General features: G+C 39.5%; 1 protein-coding gene across 3 annotated transcripts in view; it reads left to right on the top strand.

The window, feature by feature from the left end:
- The window catches only part of LOC128695081 (pyroglutamyl-peptidase 1), a 38,863-nt gene extending 19,702 nt beyond the window's left edge, over positions 1-19,161 (top strand). For all 3 annotated transcript variants that reach the window (XM_070091440.1, XM_070091441.1, XM_070091442.1), the window contains 2 exons: positions 5,574-5,682; positions 14,224-19,161. In XM_070091440.1, the coding sequence (XP_069947541.1) occupies positions 5,574-5,682; positions 14,224-14,449 (335 nt within the window). In that variant the 3' untranslated portion in view covers positions 14,450-19,161. The remainder of the gene's footprint in view (positions 1-5,573; positions 5,683-14,223) is intronic.
- Positions 19,162-24,715: the final 5,554 nt, after the last annotated feature.

Raw genomic sequence — 24,715 nt, 5'->3', positions numbered from 1 at the left:
AGTAGGTTGGTAGACAGCAACTGCCCAGGGAGGTACTACTTTCCTGCCAAGTGAGTGTAAAACAAAAGCCTGTAATTGTTTTACATGATGGTAGGATTGCTGGTGTCTTTTTTTCTGTCTCATAAACATGCAAGATTTCAGGTAGATCTTGCTACTTCTACTTACACTTAGGTCACACTACACATACATGTACAAGCATATATATACACACCCCTCTGGGTTTTCTTCTATTTTCTTTCTAGTTCTTGTTCCTGTTTATTTCCTCTTATCTCCATGGTGAAGTGGAACAGAATTCTTCCTCCGTAAGCCATGCGTGTTGTAAGAGGCGACTAAAATGCCAGGAGCAAGGGAATAGTAACCCCTTCTGTATAAATTACTAAATTTAAAAAGAGAAACTTTCGTTTTTCGTTTTAGGTCACCCTGCCTTGGTGGGATATGGCCGGTTTGTTGAAAAAAAAATTAGAATTTATAGTAGTTCTTGTGATTTCATAGCTAATCTTTGTTCTGACACTAATATTAGGTACTGAAATTGTACTCAAATTGTCACAAACACACTGATAGGTCAACATTTACACCTGCCTTGGTAATTTAATATTGTCTAGGAATACTATATACAAAGTATTTATAGGTCCCAGCAATGTTTTAGACACGCTGGGGTATATATGAAACACCTTAAAGCATGGTGTTAAGACGAGTGTTACTAGACTGCTGACAGGGTGAGCAGTGTAGTGACACGATGATTATGCACTGCTGCATGGAACCCAGGCTTTATTTGTTTTCACTGTTACACATAAACATGTCTGTTTGTCTGTCTAGCTATGTCTGTTTATCTGTCTTTCTGCCTGCCTGTGTGTCTTTTTTTTTTTTTTTTTTTTTTTTTTTTTTTTTTTTTTTTTTTTTTACACAGGGTTTGACAAGGTTAAGGATCCCTAGCTTTATTGACAAGCTATTTACAGGTTAAGGATTCCTAACATTATTGGCAAGCTAAGAGCTGTTGCCTACATCAGCTCATTTGAAAGCATTTTTATTGTTATGAGACATACAAGTAGGGAACAGGATGAAATTGGAGCCATCTGTGGGCCAGCATTTTCATTTGATCAACTGACTTTATCTCGTTGACATCATTATGCTGTACGAATGTGTTCCATACTCGAGTCATCCTGGGTATATATGATCTCAGATGGAGTGATGCTCTGGAGAAGGGTAGAGCCAGAGTGAAGTTGCTGCTTTCTGCCCGTCTTGTGGCATAAAAGCTTGTTTCATGATGTCCTCGAAGTGGATCCAAGTGTGGTACTTTGACAATATTGGCCTTGTACATAACAGTAAGGCCACCCACATCCCTCCTATGTTGAAGGCTCTGCTGAAATGACAGATCTATCCAGGATGGGTCCAGGCGAGAGAAGAGACGTCTTGCTCTGTTCTCTATTCTGTCAAGCAGTCGCAGATGAGAGGGGGGGGCAGGCAAACCAAGAAAGTGGAGCATACTCAAGGTGTGAGCGTACTTGTGCCTCATACAGAATCTTGCAACCCCTACTGTCAAGTAGATGCGAGATACGGCGAAGTGCTGTAAGCTTCCTGGCTGCCTTGTTTGCAAGATTTACAACATGGTTCTTCATGGTTAGTTTGGAGTCAAATTTCACCCCAAGGATATCAACTTCTTCTCCAGGTGCCAACACCCTCCCATTCATCCTTACTACTGCACCAGCATTACCATCATGGTGCCTAGAGACGATCATCATTTGCGTTTTCTCAGGAGCAAATGTTACTTGCCATCTATTTCCCCAAGCTGATATAGCTCTCAGCTGGTGATTGATGTAGCTTAGAGCAGCTGGCATTTCTTCTCTTGGATAAGTGAATGTCAGTGTACAGTCATCTGCATATGCATGTGATTCTGGGATGAGATGAAGAAGGTCGTTGAAGTAGACATTCCATAACAATGGTCCCAGCACGCTTCCTTGTGGAACACTTGCCCCAATAGGATGTCTTGCTGATTCCGTTCCATTGAGAACTACACTTAGAGATCTACCATGAAGGTAATCACTGAGGAGACATAGCATAGAGCCTGCAATTCCCAGTGCTTGAAGTTTTGCTAAGAGGCCCTGGTGCCACACCCGGTCGAAAGTGCCAGCAATGTCCAGTGCTATCACACAGCTGACTTTGGATTCATCCAGTGACTGGTGCCACTTAGTGGAGAAGTTTAACAACAGATCAGCAGCAGAGCAACCTTTCCTGAAGCCATATTGACGATCACAAAGTAGTGAGTGATAGTCAAAAAACTCTGTCATTTGTCTTGAGATTATTGTCTCAAGGATCTTACCAGTGATTGACAGGAGTGACACTGGTCTGTAGTTGCTGATTTCTGCTCTGCTCTTCTTTTTGTGAACAGGGACTACATTTGCCTCTTTCCATAGAGAGGGCCATTTACACTGTACTAGGCAGTGCTGAACGATGCGAGTTAGAGGTGCTGCTAGCTGGTCTGCACATCTCAGCAATCTTGGGCTCAACTTGTCTGGGCCCACATCCTTTTCTTGGTCAAGCGATTTAAGAAGGAAATGCACCTCCTCCTGCCTTATTGTCACCACTGACAGTTTTGACATAGTTCTTGCAGCTAGCCAAGGAGGGTCCCTTGCTGGATCAGGAACTTGCATTTTGGTAGCAAAGTGTTCAGCAAAGAGGTCCGCCTTCTCTTGACTACTAGTAGAGGTGGTCCCATCCTGTCGATTTAGAGGTGGAATGAGTTCATCAGGCAGATAACCTTGTCTGTCCTTGACCAGGGACCACCAGGTTTTGGAGCCTACCCTACCTGATGCTAGCTTTCTTTTAGTGTCCACCTCCCATTTAGCAATGGCCCACTTTTGAACGTCGCCCATGTGCCTACAGGCTTGCCTGTGCAAGTTCCTGTTATAGGTGGTAGGATGTATCTTATACCTTCGCCATGCTTTGTACTTAGCAGTAGCAGCCTCTTTACAATGAAAGCCAAACCAAGGCTGATCTGTAGGCTTCGTCACATGTTGCCGGTGAGGAATGTGTTCTTGTTGTAGATTAAGGATGTGTCCAGTGAAGGCTTTCACTTGGTTGTCAACATCCCCTTGGAGAAGAGCATTCCAATCGGTGGTGGCGAGCTCAGAGCAAAGGGCTGGCCAATTACCGCTTTCCCATAGCCAGGTTGTGCGTGTGTACTCCTCACCTCGTTCTGTTGGGATCTTAAGTGTCATAAAAACAGCCTTGTGGTCAGACAATCCAACATAGCCGAGGGGTTGACAAGTGACTACGCCTTCTGCCAGATCACTCACCACTGGGTCAAGGGAGGAGCCAGAGATGTGAGTAGGGAAATCAACAAAGTTTTTCATGTCAAACACTAAGAAGGTCATCAAAGTCCCTCTGTATAAGGTGCTGGTTGAGGTCACCAATAATTATGATATGTTGACAGTTGTGTTGTAGCAGAAGGGAGTCAATATTTTCCATTAGGAAGTTGATGGGGTCTGCATGTTGCCACTGAGGTCTGTACATTGCACATGCTACAGAGGTACTAGTGTTTATGCAGAGCTTGAAGAACATCATTTCAAGATGTGCAGGGGTGGCAACATCAATGTGCTGGGCATGAACACTTTTAGAGAAGCACACAGCAACACCTCCTCCTTGCCCTTGCCTTGCTCCTGCCTTCCTTTTTGTGTTTGTCTTTCTGTCTGCCTGTGTGTATCTGTCTTTTTGTCTGCCTGTGTGTATCTGTCTTTCTGTCTGCCTATGTGTGTCTGTCTTTGTCTGCCTGTGTGTGTCTGTCTTTCTGTCTGCCTGTGTCTGTCTTTCTCTTGGATTTAAGTTGGATAAATTTAGATTTAGAAAGAACATAGGTAAGTACTGGTTTTCTAACAGAGTTGTAGATGCGTGGAACAGTCTTCCCAGTGGGGTGATAGAGGCTAGGACCTTGGGTAGCTTTAAGAAGAGACAGGACAAATATATGAGTGGGAGGGACTGGTTTTGATTGGTGTCATTGGGTACTGGAGTTATTTCTTGGGTAGCTTAAGGTAGAGGTCGTTTTGATAAGGACCTGCCTCGCATGGGCCAGTAGGCCTTCTGCAGTGTTCCTCCATTCTTATGTTCTTATGTCTTAGCTTTTATGATGTCACTGATGTCAGCTAGGCCAATATACCTTGTACATGTACTTATAGAAATAAAAGATCATCATACTAATAAAAATTCTCGTTTCAATATGTCATGTGGCAGTGTGTGCAGGTGTACATTTTGGGGAGAACCATCAAACTAACCCAGGTTCGAGACCTCATTTCTACACATTTGGTTTGGAAATAGGGTAGTTGATGAGTGGAACAGTCTACCTAGTTGGGTTATTGAGGCTAGGACTTTGGGTAGTTTCAAATTTAGATTGGATAAATACATGAGTGAGAGGGGTTAGATTTGAGTGGGACTTGCAAATGAGTGGATAGAGTTATCAGAGCTTATTTCTTGGGTAGCATTGAAAATTAGCTTGGGCAAATGTTTCGTTAGAGGGATGGATTGTAAAGGACCTGCCTAGTATGAGCCAACAGGCCTGCTGCAGTGATCCTCCTTTCTTATGTTCTTGTCTCAGAGAGTTGCTCCTGATCCATCTGGTATTACACATTATCATGTCTGATTCCTGAACGAGTGAAAATGCGTATTACTTGCCAGTTGCCAGTCATGCTTATTATGCATTAGATCTACAAGCACAGTATAGCACTTTGTCTGGATTTTTTGGGATATCCTAGGTATTTTACACTATGTATAATTGTATTTATGTATGTGTACCTGTGAGATAGACACAGAGACAGATAAAGAGATAGACAGAGACATAGATACAGACAGAGATAGAGACAGCCAATCAGCCAGCCAGCATGCCAGCCAGCCTTCAGAACACGTATTACACATTCCAGAATTGTTTCTTTTTACGTAGATGACAGTACCTTGTGATGCTTCCACAAGGTACTAAGTGGTCCCAAATTTTTTTAATACTCTGCACACCAAGTGTTAAGACCCATTCTATGCTGACCAGGCATCTCAGGCCAATCGTGCCAAATTTGGAGGCAGGAAAAATAAAATGTAGATCTACATTTGGTAGATCTACGGTAAGAACGTAGATCTACGTTTGGACAGTTAGCAAGTTAAACAGGTCTAAAGTTATTGAAAAAAAAAATTGGTTAAAATGCAAACACCCTCTGGTGGGTCATCACATCAGGCAAGTTAGGGTAGGTCATATTCAACACTATCAATTGTATGCTGCTGTAGCATGAAAGAGAATGGAAGTGATCAAGAGTGAGTGAGCATGAAGTTACAACAGGCAAGTGAATTATTGCACATGAAACAAACATGATTAGTTGGGACTTCCCAAGGAGGTAGAGAAAAGTAAGATTATAGTACTTTATGATTATAAGAGTAAAAGGAGCCCAAAGGTAAATTCCCAAGTGATAATTTAATAAGCAGAAATAACAATTATTACCTCCCATTCCCCAAGTGCTATACATGTATGACCCAGGCAGATTGAGCACTTTTCCAAGACAATATTCAGTATTGTTCTGTACTCATGTTCTTGTCACTTGCAGATGGGGATCAAGTTATCCATTCTGGGATCCGCATGGACTTGATATCCAGAAACATCAACAAGAACACGGGTCTCAACCTGCCATGTGTTAAGTCCACTGATGCAGGCAGGTGAGCCTGGTAGCAGTACCATATTTTTAGTGTACTTTTATTGTTTGTTACTCATGCAATCTTTTTAATACATATTTTTGTTTTGAATGCAGTATGGGTAGTTAATAATTTTTTTTTCAACACTCCGGCTGCCTCCCACTGGGGCAGGTGGCCCAAAAAAGATGCAAACACTTTCACCATCATTCAACACTTTCACCATGGTTCACACATAATCACTGTCTTTGCAGAGGCATGCAGATATTACAGTTCAGATGTCACTCCAAACAACATTCACAACCCATGCCTCACACCCATATAAGAGTGTTGGTACCACTATACTTTCATACATTCCCTTCTTTGCCTCCATGAATAATGTTTTTTGTCTCCATAAATACCTCAATGCACCACTCACTTTTTTTCCTTCATCAGTTCCATGATTAACCTCATCCTTCAAAACCCATCCGCTGACACATCAACTCCTAAATATCTGTAAACATTCACTTCCATACTCCCCCTCTCCAATCTGATATCTAATTTTTCCTTATCTAAATCATTTGATACCCTCATCACCTTAATCTTTATCTATGTTCACTTTCAGCTTTCTTCCTTTACACACCCTCCCAAACTCATCCACTAACCTTTGCAACTTCTCTTTAGAATCTCCCAAAAGAACAGTATCGTCAGCAAAAGTAACTGTTCAAGTAGATGCGGGCTGCAATGTAATGCAGCAAAGTATGAACAAAGACCTGATGGCGTGGTATACTGGTACATATAAGAAGTACACTTTCATTTAAAGTTCCATCAGGAAAAGGATCCAGTGAATTCAGTATGATATAGCCCAAAATGGGATGGATAACAGCAGAGCATAATTTAGGTTCTTATAAACAGACACAGATGGGAAAACTGGGAGAGCAGCACTTGAAGCTCACCTTGATTACCCCTGAGGCCTTGAATATTCCATTGTAAATAAGTCATGATTTGCAGAGAGGAGCATACCAGTAACATGAAGCAGTAGGTGTCGATGGATTAGAAGAGTTAGTAAAGTCTACATGTGCAGAAAATTGAGTAAGCAGCAAAAGATTGGAATACTGCAAAAAAAGGAGTTGTGTAGATGGTTTAGAAAAGTGAGGAGGAGGAGTGATGGGAGGTGGATCCTTGTCCATTATTGGTTTCGTCTCCTCAGTATATTCAGAGATGGCTTCAAGTGTTTCAGAAGACAAGGGGGTTGCAAGTGGTATGACATCAGAGATAGAAGGAAGAGGGTGAATAAAGATTGGAGAGGTGATGGAAGTTACCAAAGAAGGTGGGGGAGATGAGAGATTGGAGTTAATTTGGGAAGAAACTTAGGAGGGGACAGGAGAGAAAGAAACTTGGGAGGGGACAGAAGAGGGAGGAACTGTATGAGGGGAAAGATGACCCTCCACACCTGTAACAGAGCCAGTAAGAGGTAAAGTACTAGGCACAGAGATTAGAAAGGAAAAATGTTCGGGAAGAATAAGTGAAGGAGGGGTTAATTAAAGGAGATTTGAACTTTGGGGATGTTTTAGACCTTGGAGAAGTAGAGGCAAAGGGAAGGTGTAGCTGTGGGAGGTTTTGTAGACATAGATACCTGCGAGCAAAAAGATGAAGACCCAATGACAGTTTGAGGTGATGAGGTAGGGACCTTGGAGTCCAGGATTGCAAAAGAGTTAGAAACAAGAGGTGACTGTGGAAGTGGTGACCACAGAGGAGATTGTGGAGGTAGGTACCACTGAGGTTGGAGACCACTTAGTAACTCTAGAATAAGAAAGTTGTGGAAGTCTCCCTTGGAGGCAGAGATGAAAGACTGCCATGGCATAAGTGAAACCCTCTTTCTCTTTGAGACAGCATATTTCTTGTTCTTTTAAGTAAACTTGGCAAGAGTGTGAACAAGCTGGGTGAGCCTCATCACAATTAAGGCAAGAGGGAGGTAGGCTGCAAGACGTATTGTTATGGTCAACAGCACCATAGACTGGGCATTCTGCCATGGACCTGCAATATTTCACTGGGTGGCCGAAGCACCGGCAGTTTCTACACTGTTGTGGTGTAGGGATCAGCTCTTGGACTTGTCAACGGTGTCCCGCAATGTAAACTGAGACAGAAGTTCACGGCAGTCAAAAGTTAAGCAAACTACATTGCATAAGAACATAAGAAAGAAAGAACACTGCAGTAGGCCTACTGGTCCATGCGAGGCAGATCCAAGTCTCCTACCAGCTTAAGCCAATGCCTTGACCTAATCATGTCAGTCACATTCACTTAAGGGAGGAGCATGGCATCCGACCTAGTAGCACAAGCTAGTCAGGTCCAACTCACACCCACCCACACCCACTTGTGTATTTATCCAATCTAGTTTTAAAACTACACTGTGTCTTAGCTTCTATGATGGTACTCAGGAGTTTGTTCCACTCATCTGCAGCTCTATTACCAAACCAGTGCTTTCCTATATCCTTCCTGAATCTGAATTTTTCCAATTTAAAACCATTGCTGAGAGTCCTGTCTGTGCTAGATATTTTTAGCAAGGTATTTACATCCTCTATTAATTCCTGTTTTCCACTTATACACCTCAATCATATCCACCCTAATTCTATGCCTTTCTAAAGAGTGCAGATTTAGGGCCCTCAGTCTATCCTCATAGGGAAGATTTCTGGTACATGGGATCAACTTTGTCATTCTCCTTTGTATGTTTTCCAGTGCATTTATATCCATTCTGTTGTGCGGTGACCAAAACTGCACAGCATAATCTAAATGAGGCCTAACCAAAGATATATAGAGTTGAAGAACACCCTGAGGACTTCTAGTATTTATACTTCTTGCTATGAAGCCAAGGATTCTGATAGCTTTATTGCAAACACTTATGCACTGTTGCCTTGGTTTCAGATTACTGCTAACCAGAACTCCTAAATCCTTTTTGCAATCCATAATGTTAAGATCTTCATTATTTAGTTTATATGTAGCATGGTTATTTTCCTGTCCAACATTTAGAACTTTGCATTTTTCTATAGTAAACTGCATCTGCCACTTCTCTGACCACTGTATCAGTCTGTTCAAATCATCCTGGAGTGCTCTAATGTCCTTGTTAGAATGAATTAGATGGCCTGTTTTGGTGTCATCAGCAAATTTGCTTATGTCACTGTTTATTCCCTCTTCTGTGTTGTTTATGTAAATTGTGAACAACAAGGAGCCCAACACTGACCCCTGTGGAACACTGCTTGTGACGTGCCCCCATTCTGATTTCTCCCCATTTATGCAAACTCTCTGCTGCCTATTTGTCAACCATGCCTCTACCCAGGAAAAAATTTCTCCCCCTATTCCGTGTGCCTTAAGTTTCCTCAGTAGTCTCTGATGTGGAACCCTGTCGAAAGCCTCACTGAAGTCCATATACACAACATCATATTCAATACCATGATCTACCTCCTCAAATACCTTGGTGAAGACAGTTAGTAAATTCGTAAGACAGGAACGCCCCTTTGTAAAATCGTGCTGAGATTCATTAATCAATTTATGCCTTTCAAGATGGCTACGAATTTCTTTGGCAATTATTGATTCCATAAATTTACCAGCGATGGAGGAAAGGCTTATTGGTCTATAGTTCGAAGCTAAGGACCTGTCACCTGCCTTGTAAATAGGTATTACATTTGCCATTTTCCACTTGTCTGGCACTATGCCAGTTTGTAGTGATATATTGAAAAGATTAGCCAATGGTATGCTAGATTCCTCTTTACGTTCCTTTAAAACCCTTGGAGCTCAAGGTGCTCCAGAATGTTGGCATCACATGTCCGGAAATCACATTGTACAGTGGTATAAGGCAGACCTACGGACCACTGCAAGAATTGAGAGAAATGTGTTTCTGAATCACGACAGGAATATCACATGTGGAGGAATATCGCTTGAGATTGTGAGCTTGGCCAGCATTCTGCACCATGACGATGCGTGCACCACTCTTAAAAGCATGAAATAAAGTAGATAGTGGGAGATGTTGTTGCAGAGCGAAAAACTTAGTCCATTGAGTTCTTTGAAATGTAGTGTGTAAGGGGAGTAAGTGTCATGCTAGTCTTTTCTGGGAAGAGCAAGAGCTAATTGAAGCAGTGTCATCTGTTAATGGTCATGGTTGTTTAGATGTAGGACCGGAGGTGGTCTGTCCTGAGATGTGTGGGCAATCTGAAAGTTATTGCACTGTAGGGGGAGAAGTTGAAAGCATGGTCATAGATGTGTGGGGGTTGGATGTATCAAAGGAGTTAAGTGGAACCCCAGTACCAGGGGTGGGCAACAAAATGTTACCAGCAGAAGGTACTGGGGTGTTAGAAAGATTCGAAGAATGGTCCGATAATGAGGCAGGGTCAGGAGAGGGCGCCGCAGCAGAAAAGGGCCTGGGATGAGAAGTATCATGGACTTCGGACTCCATGGTTAGGTCACTTGTTTTTTGTTTTTCTGAGAAAAAGTAAGAAAAGCAAAAAAAAGCTAAAAAGGGGGGGGGGCAGAAACATGGAAGGGTTACCTCCTAGGAAGAATGAAAGGGTCACAAATCGCCCCCTGCACCCAAGAGGACCTCAGTGCAGCCAGTAGTGCAGATGCAGCATGGAACCTGTGCCATACCCTACCTTTCATGCCAATAAACCAGCAATCCAGGATAGCAACCTCACATACACCGAGCCACATCGGTGGACAAAAGAGAGGGTGGTCAGAAACCCGCCACAAGCCATACCTCCTTCGGCTACCACTTCCCAGAATCTGACAGGTAACCTCCAGAGATACACCCATCACCCAAAAGACATCACAAGCTGCCCTCCCATAAGACCAGAGAGGGATTGGGACATCCCCTGATGGTCCAGATTCCACAGGAAACTACACCACCATTGAGGACCTCAGTGGAATGGGACAGACAACTATACCCATCCCCCAACCTAGAAACTAGAATTCCCAAGGGAAAGATCCCCAAAGACAAAAGTGGGAAAGGGAGGAGGGGAGGGGGAGGGAAGGGAGGAGTGAGGGGGTAATTAAGGTCAGTTGGAGGAAGACTGAAAGGTCCAATTCCTCAGACTGAAAGTTTCTTTACCACTAAGACCTCCCCCTTCCCCCCAAATAAAAAGGAATCATAGAAGAAATGCAAGTTTCTCAAGCTTTCAAACAAAGTTTATGTTTCTCTCTGCTGGGTTTTAATCAGTAGAGGCAAGTGGTTTCTTAGGATATGACATACTGTTGGAGTGAAGGAATTTAGGGAAACTGGTTAACTGGTGGTGAAATATACAGTGCCTGCACTCTGAAGGAGAGGTGGGGGATATTGCAGTCTGGAGAGTCATTTATGATGTCTGTATGCTTTTGGCAAGACAAGGTAGCTATTGAATGAATGATGGTGAGTGTTTCCTTTTTTGGTCACCCTACCTTTGTGGGAGACGGCAAGCTTTTCAATAAACCTGATGAAGAAGCGGATTTTTTTTTTTTTAGATGCATTGATGTTTGGCATTAAATAACCACAAGTTACCTGGTCTGTTGCAGAAGCTAATTAAAGCAAGAATAAAAAATTACTTACCTGTAACTAGAATTGGCCTCAGCCACAACATGCTGTGCTTCCTTTAGTTTGGTTAAAAAAGTGACCATTGTACAGTACATGTATTTTATAATAAAGGTATATACAATGTGAATATTTTCTGTAATGTACCATACCTTATATGATTCATAGGTGAGATATTGGAAAATTTTAGTATACTCTTTACTGCTTAGTTTGTACATGGTATATTGATAGTTTCTATACAGTACTTATATTTCATTATGTAAATTATGCCTAAGATTAAGGAAGTAAAATTTTAAAAGAAATAATTTTTTTTACAACATGTATGATGTAAAAAGGCTAAGTAATTTTTGATATTTTAAGTACAGGTTGGCTGTCACTAATCCAGGAATCAGTAATCTGGTTCCATCAGTAATCCGGCACTAATTTTGGCTAGCATAATTTCAAATTTCCGGGGTCTCCACACGAACCTGCTGCTACTGTTTAGCAGCGCTACTTGCTACATAAGTTATTCCAATTTCTTTTTCTCCATTTATTGCTATAACCTGCTCGCTTTTAGCCCTAACCATAGTTCCAATTAATAAAAAAAATTCTTGTTGTGTAAAGTACATACACTGTACATTGTCCATAAAAGATGTGGTGGCTTTGAAGCCACTACTGGTTGCCATGAGCTCAGCTCACTCAGATAAGCTGTGACTGGTAAATTTTGGCCTATATATGAGAGAATTGGTCTGTTTTTTAAGTGTACACTATATGAAAAAATCCTGCAGCACGCAGTGCATAATAAGAAAAAAACTGCGACCATGTTTTTGGTGTAAAACGGCAACTTTGCAGTGTGTTTTCGTGTGGTTTTTATGGTTGTAGTTGCATTTTTTGGGCTCATTTGATAGAATGGAAATAGATATGATTTTGATTGGTTTCACGACGGAAAGTACCTTGAAACTGAACTCGAAGTAGTGGAAATGTTTGATTTTTGCCAGTGTTCAAGAATAAACAAATGATGTCACTGTCTGGTACGTGTCCAACTGGCCAGTCTACTATACAGTCACGAATGGGTTTACATTTTTATACAATTACAGCCTCTCCTCACTTAGCGACATACTCATTTACCAACAACTCGGACTTATGACTGGCTCTCTGACCAGTATGTATACCTAAATAATGTATATTAGAGCTGATTTCCACAATTTTGTTTATTACAATATACAGTACACTGCTGTATAAACACTGAAAAATATACCAGAAATGTTGTAAATGGTGTAAAGGTGACATTAAAATGATATCAAAGATGGTTGACACAGATCCACTACCACTATAGTATGCTTCTCACTTACCAACAAATTCATGTACCGACAGGGTCTTAGGAGCCTAACTCCGTTGTTAAGCGAGGAAAGGCTGTATTACAATAATACATTAGTCTGCATAACAGTAAATCTTTTATTTTTGTGTGAATAAAAATTCAAAATGGAAAGCAAGCGTATTATAAGAAGAGACTGGAGACATGACTAATGAACAGAGAAAATGTTATTTTAGTGCCAGGAATGTATGCATTGTTTAGTCTGGCCCCTATTTTGAAATTGGCATCTCTAGAAATTTGTGTGAAATTGGCCAAATTACCAATTTCTGACTACTTTATTTTATTATTTTTTATTATTAACACACTGGCCGATTCCCACCAAGGCAGGGTGGCCCGAAAAAGAAAAACTTTCACCATCATTCACTCCATCACTGTCTTGCCAGAAGGGTGCTTTACACTACAGTTTTTAAACTGCAACATTAACACCCCTCCTTCAGAGTGCAGGCACTGTACTTCCCATCTCCAGGACTCAAGTCCGGCCTGCCGGTTTCCCTGAATCCCTTCATAAATGTTACTTTGCTCACACTCCAACAGCACATCAAGTATTAAAAACCATTTGTCTCCATTCACTCCTATCAAACATGCTCACGCATGCCTGCTGGAAGTCCAAGTCCCTTGCACACAAAACCTCCTTTACCCCCTCCCTCCAACCTATCCTAGGCCGACCCCTACCCCGCCTTCCTTCCACTACAGACTGATACACTCTTGAAGTCATTCTGTTTCGCTCCATTCTCTCTACATGTCCGAACCACCTCAACAACCCTTCCTCGGCCCTCTGGACAACAGTTTTGGTAATCCCGCACCTCCTCCTAACTTCCAAACTACGAATTCTCAGCATTATATTCACACCACACATTGCCCTCAGACATGACATCTCCACTGCCTCCAGCCTTCTCCTCGCTGCAACATTCATCACCCATGCTTCACACCCATATAAGAGCGTTGGTAAAACTATACTCTCATACATTCCCCTCTTTGCCTCCAAGGACAAAGTTCTTTGTCTCCACAGACTCGCTCTTTTCCCCTCATCAATTCTATGATTCACCTCCACAGACTCATCCTTTTCCCCTCATCAATTCTATGATTCACCTCATCTTTCATAGACCCATCCGCTGACACGTCCACTCCCAAATATCTGAATACATTCACCTCCTCCATACTCTCTCCCTCCAATCTGATATCCAATCTTTCATCACCTAATCTTTTTGTTATCCTTATAACCTTACTCTTTCCTGTATTCACTTTTAATTTTCTTCTTTTGCATACCCTACCACTTTATTGGGTAGTTGAAATAGGTAAATGGACAGTTTTTTGTACTCAGCCGACAGAATAGAAGGAATACTGGCAAAATAGCTACGAGTTTGGTAGACTGGAACAATGGAATGGGCCAAAAATAGAGTGTAGTATAGGTGAAATCGCCGATGTGTAAGTATCGCTGTTGTGTGAAGTGTATTCTAACCTAACCAATCTGTAATCCGGCAAAATCACTAATCCAGCACCCTACAGGTCCCGATGATGCCAGATTAGTGATGGTCAACCTGTACTACATAGCTCTGTCGTCTTTATTGCTACAATATTTTTCTTACAACTACTTTGTATGGTATACAACATGCTCTTGTTTGCTTTACAATATTTCTGTCTTCCAAAAATTATTTAGATAGAATAATTTTTTCATTTTCAGATTCCTATGTGACTTCATTTACTACTTGTCCTTGAAGGAAGACAGGAATCGCTCAGCCTTTATCCACGTCCCAACTCTCAACAGATTTTCAGCAAAAGACATTTCAGCTGCTGTTGCAGCTGCTATTAAGGAAATGTATAAACAGGTTGTGGAGAGGGACATGCAAGAAGGAAAGGAAGAGTTGAATGGTGTGTCAGTGAAGACCAAGTGTGATGACATGCCTTAAGAGGAATCACTAGGGAAAGTGTTTGTTGGTAATTAATTATTTAACTTTAGATTTACACTTGCAGGGCTCATGTCATTGAAGTTATTATGAAATTATATTGGTGCTGTCATATAAACTTATATTTATGTGGGAGTCATACATTTGTTAATGTTATATTAATGGGTTGATCCACTTATTCTGGACTTTGCTCTATTCTACTTTACTGTGATAAATATGATAAAAACAGACCATATGGGAAAAATCAGGCTGTTGGAAACAATCTCTACATTCCAACTGCTACGGGAAAATTATTGAGCTTACCAGGTAATGACTGATGGTTCACTCATGCATTGTCATAGCTGTTTTTTTGTAATATTTTTTTTTTTTTTTTTTTTTTAGAATAAATGGAAGTTAGTTTGTATAGTCTGAGTGACCTGGTAATGTATCATAGGTGTGTGTTTGTACTCGCCGAGCTGTGCCTGCAGGGTCTATTTCCTGATCCCTTCTTAATTTTCATTTGACTGACATTGTTGGTTCTCAGCCATTTGAACACTGTTACAGCTACTTTTGTTTGAATCCACAAAGGAAATGAATGTTTTGCCTTGCTTCTTCTGTCCTTATGTTCCTGGCTATTATACTTTTGCCTGTCCCCCTTTTTTTTTATATTTTGGCTATTTGTGTTTAACTAAATATTAATTTAGTTTAAGTAACCTAACCTAAAATATTTAATTTTGCTCAGATCATTTAGAAAGTGATGTATATGAATGTGTTGGGAAACAAACTGTGTACTTTTGACTTTTAGTGTACAGGATGGAAAGAGAAAATATGATAAATATATATAAGTTCATAAAAGAATACAGAAAAATGAGTAAGATTTCTTGGCACTATCAGCAGGTAGAACAGATAAAAAAAATTACTATAACATTGTGCAGAAAAGATCTTATAGAAAAAACACTATAAATATTGTAATACACGTCTTCACAGCACGAGTGGTAGATAGATAAACAGACATGAGGTAGTGGGTCTACTACTGGAAACCTTCTTCTTTCAACACATCGGCTGTATCCCACTGAGGCAGGGTGGCCCAAAAAGAAAAACGAAAGTTTCTCTTTCAATTTAGTAATATATGCAGGAGAAGGGGTTACTAGCTCCTTGCTCCTGGCATTTTAGTCACCTCTTACTACACACACAGCTTACAGAGGAAGAATTCTGCTCCACTGCCCCCATGGAGATGGAAACAGTTATGATTTGCTAAGTATTTATGAAGCAGCACAATAATGTATGGTTTTTCTACTGCAACTACAAATAGATAATTGCATGCACATTCACTTGCTTGCTGGCTCACGCTCTTCATTTTCACTTCCAAAATTCACACACTTCCCTTCCATCCCTCCCTACTGGCTATACCAGTTAGTTATTTTAATCACTGAGAAGCGCTAAACCCATAGAGGTTATATAATGTTTGGGAAGGCAATCAGGTTTGGTCCAAGGAAGGTTGGAGGGTTAAATTAAGAACCTCTTCCCTCTAGAGAGGTTCATTGATGAGAGACTCTTGATCTAAGGAACTGAACCTATATTACATTTTAGCCCTTGTGGTTTAGCGCTTCTTTTTGATTATAATAATAATAATAATAATATATTACATTTCCTTGAATTTAGTCTGAATGTCTTCCATTCCCCCATTTTCTGTATATCCCTAGTGGGTTTAGTGCTCCCCATGTATGTAATAATGATAGTCAAGAACCTGTCACCAGCATCAAGGAATATCAGGTGAACAGACATATTCAGGGGTGGGTCTTCACTGGATGAATCTGTGCTCCAGTATAAGCTTTGCATAACTGGTAATTTTCCCTCACTTTTTGTGTCTCGTGTACTTTCCTCAAAAGAGCTCAGATTGCTTAAGTTGTTTAAATGTTGCATTGGTTGCTTCCATATCATTTTTTCGTACCTAGATTCCTCATGGTGTCATTTTTATCTTGTGGCTCCATTCCTATATTTGTTTATTTGTTTAGGTTCTCAGGTAGTGTATGTACATCAGACATTTTTGTTTGGTACTACTGCCAATTGGGGCTTTCTTAATTACTTTCTTATGTCAGGGTTCCTCAAGAGTGTCAGCAAATTTTGGCTTCTCATTCTTCATCTCTGTTGTAGTTAACAAGTTTGCAGCACCCTCATTTTTGTCTCCCCTTTTTTTTTGGTTTATTTGATCCCTTCAGATTGGCTGATATCTGCATGTCTCTGCTCTCCATTCATGCATGCACCTTTCATTTTCTTCAGTTACTCATTCATTTCATGTAGTGTTTTTCCCCACTTTGGTTGTCAACTGTGGGATTAGCCATCTTCTTGAGTTAGTGTTAACCAGAAAAAACTTTCATAAACCTTAATTTGGATTTTAAAATTGATTCTCAAGCAGTCTTTGCTTGTGTTGGGTCACCATTGATCTAAAAATGGCAGAGGTTAGTTGGTGATGTTTACATACCAAGCACTGGTTTCTATACCTGTTTGATTTTCCTGTCTCGTGCCCTCTTTACCAGCTATTATGACATTATGAATTTTATCTACAACTGTTTTTGATAAGTAAATGCACTGATAAGAAATGACTTATGATGGGTCTGAAGCCATCATCAGCTGGGAGAGACAGATGAACAGGAGAGAGGAAAAATGGGTACCACAATGGGAATTGTAGATGAAAATTGTGAGACCACTTTTTGAGTGAAAGACATTAAGAATTTTGTTAAAAAATAATAATAATTGGGTAGATTTTATTGTCCCAGGTTATAAAATGGGAATCTATGGGAAAATTGCATCAACTTGACATGTTTTACACTTAATGAGCCTTTTCTCTGGTTCTTGTCTAGATTGTTAAGTTGGAGTCAATTATATCATTGGTTGTCAACAGATACAGTTACTCCCAAATATTTTTTCTCACGCCATTGAATTTACAGGCCAAGAGCTGTTATTCTATTTCATTCTGCTCATTTCAAAGTTTAGCCCTATCTATTTACTGCTATGTGAACAGGGGTAACAGGTGTCAGGAAATGGGCCCAAGTCTCCACTTGCTCCAGGATCGAATCCAGGTCCTTTCGTTATGAGGCAGAGGCACTGCTATTGAGCTCTGAGCCACCTGCTTCTTAGGTATATTTGTATGTTCAATACTAAATTTTGTGCTGCAAAGTTAATGAAATAAATATTAAATTTTTTATATTTCACATAGTATTAAGGATGTGTGTACTGATATATTTTTATATTCATCGGAAAGTATTCAATCCAGAGGTTATACAGTGTCAAGGGAATGAAGAGTAATCAGTTTTAATCTAAAGAAAGGAAGGGTAGCTTCCATTCTTTGATTTAAGGCACACCTCTTAAAGGAATGAGATTGTTTTGCTGTGATGGTAAGAATAATGAACAATTCTGGGAACACTTGACTTTGTAAATTGTTTCTGAAAGCAATTTACTCAGTGGATTATAACAATAACGAACAATTCTAGGAACAATGAACTTTATTTTCAAATGCAGTTTACCCAACAGATGGTAATAATAATGAACATTTCTGGAAGTTGTGCATTAAATTCTATATTTGTTAAGTTGAGGTTTTATTTTATATATGTAATTCATTGAAAAGTACTAAACCTAGGCAGTTCAGAGAAATTATAGTGGCCGTAATATCTTCAAAAAGCTATAGGAATTTCAATACAAATATGCTTTTATTGAAACAGGTTTGCAGTGAGAAAAATTTTTCTCAATTTATCATTTAGTGGAAGTGGAGCAGTTGATAGGAAGACGTTGGTCTGTTAGTCACCTACACATTTTCCCTCACTGCTCATTATAATTATAGTTAATGTTGAGTAATTTCTATTGAGTGACTTTCACATCAAGATAAACCTTTTTTGTACAGTTTGTATTTTGGTAATGTGGCATAGATTTAATGCTATATTTAAATATAAGGATGAAAATATAAGTTTTTAAATTTATATTTTATATCAGAAATTACTTATGTTTAAGTTATATATTGACTGCATGTATTTGTTTTAATACTATATCTTAATAAATATATTTATTAGGTTTTAACAGAATTTAATATATAATTTTGAAGGGCAACTAAAATTTTTTAGTGCTTGAGGCTTGTGTCCTGGCCACAGTTATGAGCAAAGAAAGATTGAGATGAAGATGAATAGGAGAGAAAGGCTTGATGAGCAATGACAAAGAAAGATCTGAAAAGGAATCTGTACAATGTATGTGGCATTGCTGATAATAAGGGTGAACTCAACATCTATATAATGGAAAAACTACAATCAAATATTTATGTAAAAAAATATATTTTTACATGCAGAAATATTTTAAACGATTAAACTGCTTTCCTCCATAAATTTATGGCAACATGGGAAGTGGTTTACCACAATGATCTATGTTCTTGTGGGGAACTGTCTGCAACATAGCTCTAAAGTGTTCTACAAAGAAACACAAAAAACTAACCACAAAAGGAATGAAGAGATCCTCACAGGCAACAGTTTAAAGGGTCAAAGTATTATTTTATTGAAGTTGATAAGCTAAGTATTAGTTGGTGGAGAGAGTTGTTGGATTGATCTCAGATTCAGCAAAGTTCTTATGGCCATTTCTGTACTGAGGACACACTAAAAAAAATCTTATTAGTTACTTAAGACAAAATGTTATTTTAGTTAAATTTATAATATTTCATAGGGAACAAGTGTACAATAAAAAATATTATGATTTAATTGTATTTTCTGTCATTACTACATACATTTATAAGGAATAAGAGACGATACTGTTTTTAACAACAGTCATCTGCCAAAGCAGGATGACCAAAAGAAAACACATTTACCCACATTCAGAGCTCAGGCACTGCCTTTCCCAACTTCAGGACTCGCATCCGACTACCTGGCTTTCCCAAACCCCTTCATAAAAAGTTAGATAGGAGTAAATGGACACAAGTGGTTCTTAAGGCTCACACACCTAAGAACCACTTGTCTCCATTCACTCTTATCTAACATGCTCAGACACCACCTGGATGCTCAAGCACCCAAAACTCAAGAGCCTCTTGTACCCCTCCCCAAACCATTCCTGGGATGACCTCTCCCTCTTCTTTCCCAGATTTATATACCTTTGTTAACTCATCTCTATCCATTCTCACTACAAGCCCAAACAACCTTAACCCCTTCTCAGCCCCTACATCTCATTTTAATTTCTAAACCCTGAATTCTCTATGATATTCACACCATGTACTGATAAATTAGACAGTGGAACCTCTACTTATGAGTGCACCCACGTGCGAGTTTTTCCAGATACGAGCATTCGCTCGATCAATTTTTTGCTTGCAGACTGGATCGAAATTTCCAGATGCGAGCGGGCCTCAACGGAGGTTCCTTGATGCTGGTGAGGGGCTCTTGCTCTTGATCTAGGGAATTGGATGTCAGTTGTTTGTTGGACTATCTTATTGAAACTTGGGCAATGTATGATGGAAAGATGCTTCTTAATGTATACCAAAAATGAAAGAAATTGGACCATAAATAACAAGAGTTCACTTCTCAGCCATTAGCTGCCCCTTAACGGTATTATCATATGGTTTTTATGGTTGTATTCTCATTTTTTTGGTCTCATTTGATAGAAAGGCAGCGCTGTATAGTCCTTGTGGCTTAGCGCTTCTTTTTGATTATAATAATACTAATAATAATAATTTGATAGAAAGGAAGATATATTACAAAAATAGTTATGATTTTGATTGGTTTCACAATGAAAAGTACCTTGAAATTGAGTTCAAATTAGCAGAAATGCTCGATTCTTTGGCGATGTTCAAGAGTAAACAAATAATGTCGCTGTCCATTCCAATATACAGTCATGCGTGTCATGAGAGGTGACTAAAATGCTGGGAGCAAGGGGCTAGTAACCCCTTCTGCATAAATTATTAGATTTAAAAAGAGACATTTTCGTTTTTTTTCTTTTTGGGCCACCCTGCCTCGGTGAAATATGGCCAGTTTGTTGAAAGAATAATAATAATAATAATAATAATAATAATACATATAATAATAATAGTATAATATAATAATACATATAATAATAATAATACATTTTTTTTTTCAACAAGTCGGCTGTCTCCCACCGAGGCAGGGTGACCCAAAAAGAAAGAAAATCCCCAAAAGGAAAACTTTCATCATCATTCAACACTTTCACCTCACTCATACATAATCACTGTTTTTGTAGAGGTGCCCAGATACAACAGTTTAGAAGCATATATAAAGATGTATAACATATCCCTCCAAACTGCCAATATCCCAAATCCCTCCTTTAGATTGCAGGCATTGTACTTCCCATTTCCAAGACTCAAGTCCGGTTATATAAAATACCGGTTTCCCTGAATCCCTTCACTAAATATTACCCTGCTCACACTCCAACAGCTCATCAGGTCCCAAATATCATTCGTCTCCATTCACTCCTGTCTAACATGCTCACGTGCGCTTGCTGGAAGTCCAAACCCCTCGCCCACAACACCTCCTTTACCCCCTCCCTCCAACCTTTTCGATTTATACGCTCTCCATGTCATTCTACTTTGATCCATTCTCTCTAAATGACCAAACCACCTCATCAAACCCTCTTCAGCCCTCTGATTAATACTTTTATTAACTCCACACCTTCTAATTTCCACACTCCGAATTTTCTGCATAATATTTACACCACACATTGCCCTTAGACAGGACATCTCCACTGCCTCCAACTGCCTCTTTGCTGCAGCATTTACAACCCAAGCTTCACACCCATATAAGAGTGTTGGTACTACTATACTTTCATACATTCCCTTCTTTGCCACCACATGTACCTCAATGCACCACTCACCTGTTTTCCTTCATCAATTCTATGATTAACCTCATCCTTTATAAATCCATCTGCTGACACGTCAACTCCCAAATATCTGAAAACATTCACTTCTTCCATACTCCTCCTCCCCAATTTGATATCCAATTTTTCTTTATCTAAATCATTTGATACCCTCATCACTTTACTCTTTTCTATGTTCACTTACAACTTTCTACCTTTACACACACTCCCAAACTCATCCACTAACCTTTGCAATTTTTCTTTAGAATCCCCCTTAAGCACAGTATCAGCAAAAAGTAACTGTCACTTCCCATTTTGTATTTGATTCCCCATAATTTAATCCCACCCCTCTCCCGAACACCCTAGCATTTACTTCTTTTACAACCCCATCTATAAATATATTAAACAACCATGGTGACATTACACATCCCTGTCTAAGACCTACTTTACCGGGAAGTATTCTCCCTCTCTTCTACACACCCTAACCTGAGCCTCACTATCCTCATAAAAACTCTTTACAGCATTTAGTAACTTATCATCTATTTCATATACTTGCAACATCTGCCACATTGCTCCTCTATCCACTCTATCATATGCCTTTTCTAAATCCATAAATGCAATAAAAACTTACCTACCTTTATCTAAATACTGTTCACATATATGCTTCAATGTAAACACTTGATCTACACATCCCCTACCCACTCTAAAACCTCCTTGCTCATCCGCAATTCTACATTCTGTCTTGCCTCTAATTCTTTGAATAATAACCCTGGTATACTCAGTAAACTTACTCCTCTATAATTTTTACAATCTATTTTGTCCCCCTTTCCTTTATATAAAGGGACTTTACACGCTCTCTGCCAATCCCTAAGTACCTTCCCCTCTTTCATACATTTATTAAACAAAAATGCCAACCATTCCAACACTATGTGACCCCCTGCTTTTAACATTTCTGTCATGATTCCATGAGTACCATAATGTACTATATAATAATAATTATAATAATAGATGGCCTCAAAAGGCGCTCACTAGATGGCAGCGATTACCAAAACAATGTGGGAGTGGTTGTGGCCTCCACTTGTCACATAATGACATTTTTTATTCATTCTAGAGTATATGTCATGTTTCTGTTATTTATGTTGTTTATTATGTCATATTAGATGACTTGCGATAGATAAATAAGGCATATAGATATTAGCGAAATATTGAAGTACATATCTTGTCGTGCCTCCTGAGAGCCAGGAATGGATTAATTGCATTTCAATTAATTTAAATGAGGAAAATTGACTCTGCAAATGAGCAAATCCAGATGTGGGCAAGGTCACGGAACGGATTAAACTTGTAAGCCAAGGTTCCACTGTATATGCAACACTTGGGTATCTTAACCAAAGAAATATTTCACCACACAGTGGCTTCATCAGTCCTATACAAAGAAGAATGGTAAAGATCAGGAGTTTGAGGTAATCAATCCCTCAGCCTGGAGCCGATGTAATCAGTCCACCCATCAGTCCATCATTCTTTTCAAGATCGATGGGCTGATTACATTGACTCCAGGGTGAGGGACTGATTTCCTCAAACTCATTCTGATCTTCACCATCCTTCTTTGTACAGGATTGATGAAGCCACTGTGTGGCAAAATGTTTCCTCAATAATGAAGATACCCAAGTGTTGCACATGTGTCTAGTTTATCAACGTGTCGGTTCTCTGAACAATTTATCTACACACCACACATTGCTCTCAAACATGACATCTATGCTGCCTCTAACCTCCTCTTCACTGCAGTATATCAAATCCAAGCCTCACATCCCTAAGAAAGTTTTGGTACCACTATACCCTGGTGCATTCCCTTTTTTATTCACCTCCATAGATAAACTTTTCCTTCCACATATTTGAACACGCCATCCACTTTTTCCCCCCTCTCTTGTCTTTATAGTTCACTGTATCACCCTTATATATTTAGAACTTAAATTGATCATAATATTTTGTAGTTTACCCTATCTTTCATAGACTCGTCTGCTGACATGACTTCTTCCAAATATCTAAATGCATTCACTATTGCCATACTCCTCCAGTCTGATATTCAATCTATCATTGGTTACACTTCTTGTTACCCTTATCACCTTGCTCTTTTCCAGGTTCACTTAATTCCCTACTTTTACATACCCTCCCAAATTCATCCACATGATTTCAGAATCCCCTAAAAGAACTGTCATCAGCAAAGAGCAACTAAGATAACTTCCTAGTACGTATTTATTTTCAAAACCCTATCTATAACTCTCTCCAGGTAAACTCTCCAGGTAATAAACATGTTAAAACAACCATGGTGACATGCATCCCTCTCTAAGCCTCACTCGGCACAAAAGTCACTCATGGGTATCTCGTGGAGAGGTACCAAGTGCCACTTTGTGAGAACTGTCAAGTTCCAATTTCAGTTTTTTCATATTCTACTAGACTGTCGTGTCTACCAGTGGGCACATAGAATTTATCTCTACCGTTATCACTGCTCTAGTGCCCTTACTTTATTTTCCATCATTGCTGACAGCCCTACTTTTGACACAGATTCCCTCTCTGACTTTTTTTCAGCAACAGAATTATGCCAACTTTAATTATATGTACTTCATTTAGCACTTCACACCATCCTTACTATACCTCTGTTATACTCTGATCAAGCATATTAAACCTTTAGCTCACCCTGCCTTGCAGTGCTGTATGACCCTTAAATGCTGTATGGCCTTTAAATGCTATATGACCTTTAAATACTGTATGACCCTTGTAGGTTTAGTGCTTCTCTTTGATTATAATAATAATGACCCTTAAAGGTTTAGCAATTTGTTCTGATTATAATACACATTATAACCTGTATAAAAAACTCAACTGCTTTTGGTAACCTACCTCTTACTTCATACATTTGCAACATGTCACATGGCTTCCTTATCCACCGTTATATACTTCTTCTAAATCTGTAAGTGCAGCAAACAGCTTCTTACATTTATCCAAGCACTGCTCATTAATATCATTGTAAACACTTAGTCTATACATTCGAAACTCTTCTGAGGTGTAATCTTGCCCTTAATATGCTTTCTCTTGTTCTATTATTTTTGCAGTTCCTTTATAATGTGAGAAATCACAAAAGCACTTGGAAGTTCACTATTTTTTTTACAGTGGTTGTTCTGCATGCATAGTTGCAAGTTGAAAAGGTTAGTGGACGAGTTGGGGAGGATGTGTACAGGAAGAAGGTTGAAAGTGAACATAGATAAGAGTAAGATGATGAGGGTATCAAATGATTTAGAAAAGGAAAAATCAGATATCAGATTGGAGGGAGGGAGTATGGAAGAAGTGAATGTGTTCAGATATTTGGGAGTTGACTTGTCAGTGGATGGATATATGAAGGATGAGGTAAACCATAAAATTGATAAAGGTAAAAAAGGGTTGGAGAGAGGGGGTAAAGGAGGTTTTGTG

The sequence above is a fragment of the Cherax quadricarinatus genome, chromosome 35, assembly GCF_038502225.1.
Source record: "Cherax quadricarinatus isolate ZL_2023a chromosome 35, ASM3850222v1, whole genome shotgun sequence".
Taxonomy (NCBI): domain Eukaryota; kingdom Metazoa; phylum Arthropoda; class Malacostraca; order Decapoda; family Parastacidae; genus Cherax; species Cherax quadricarinatus.
This window is presented reverse-complemented; position numbering and strand designations above follow the sequence as displayed.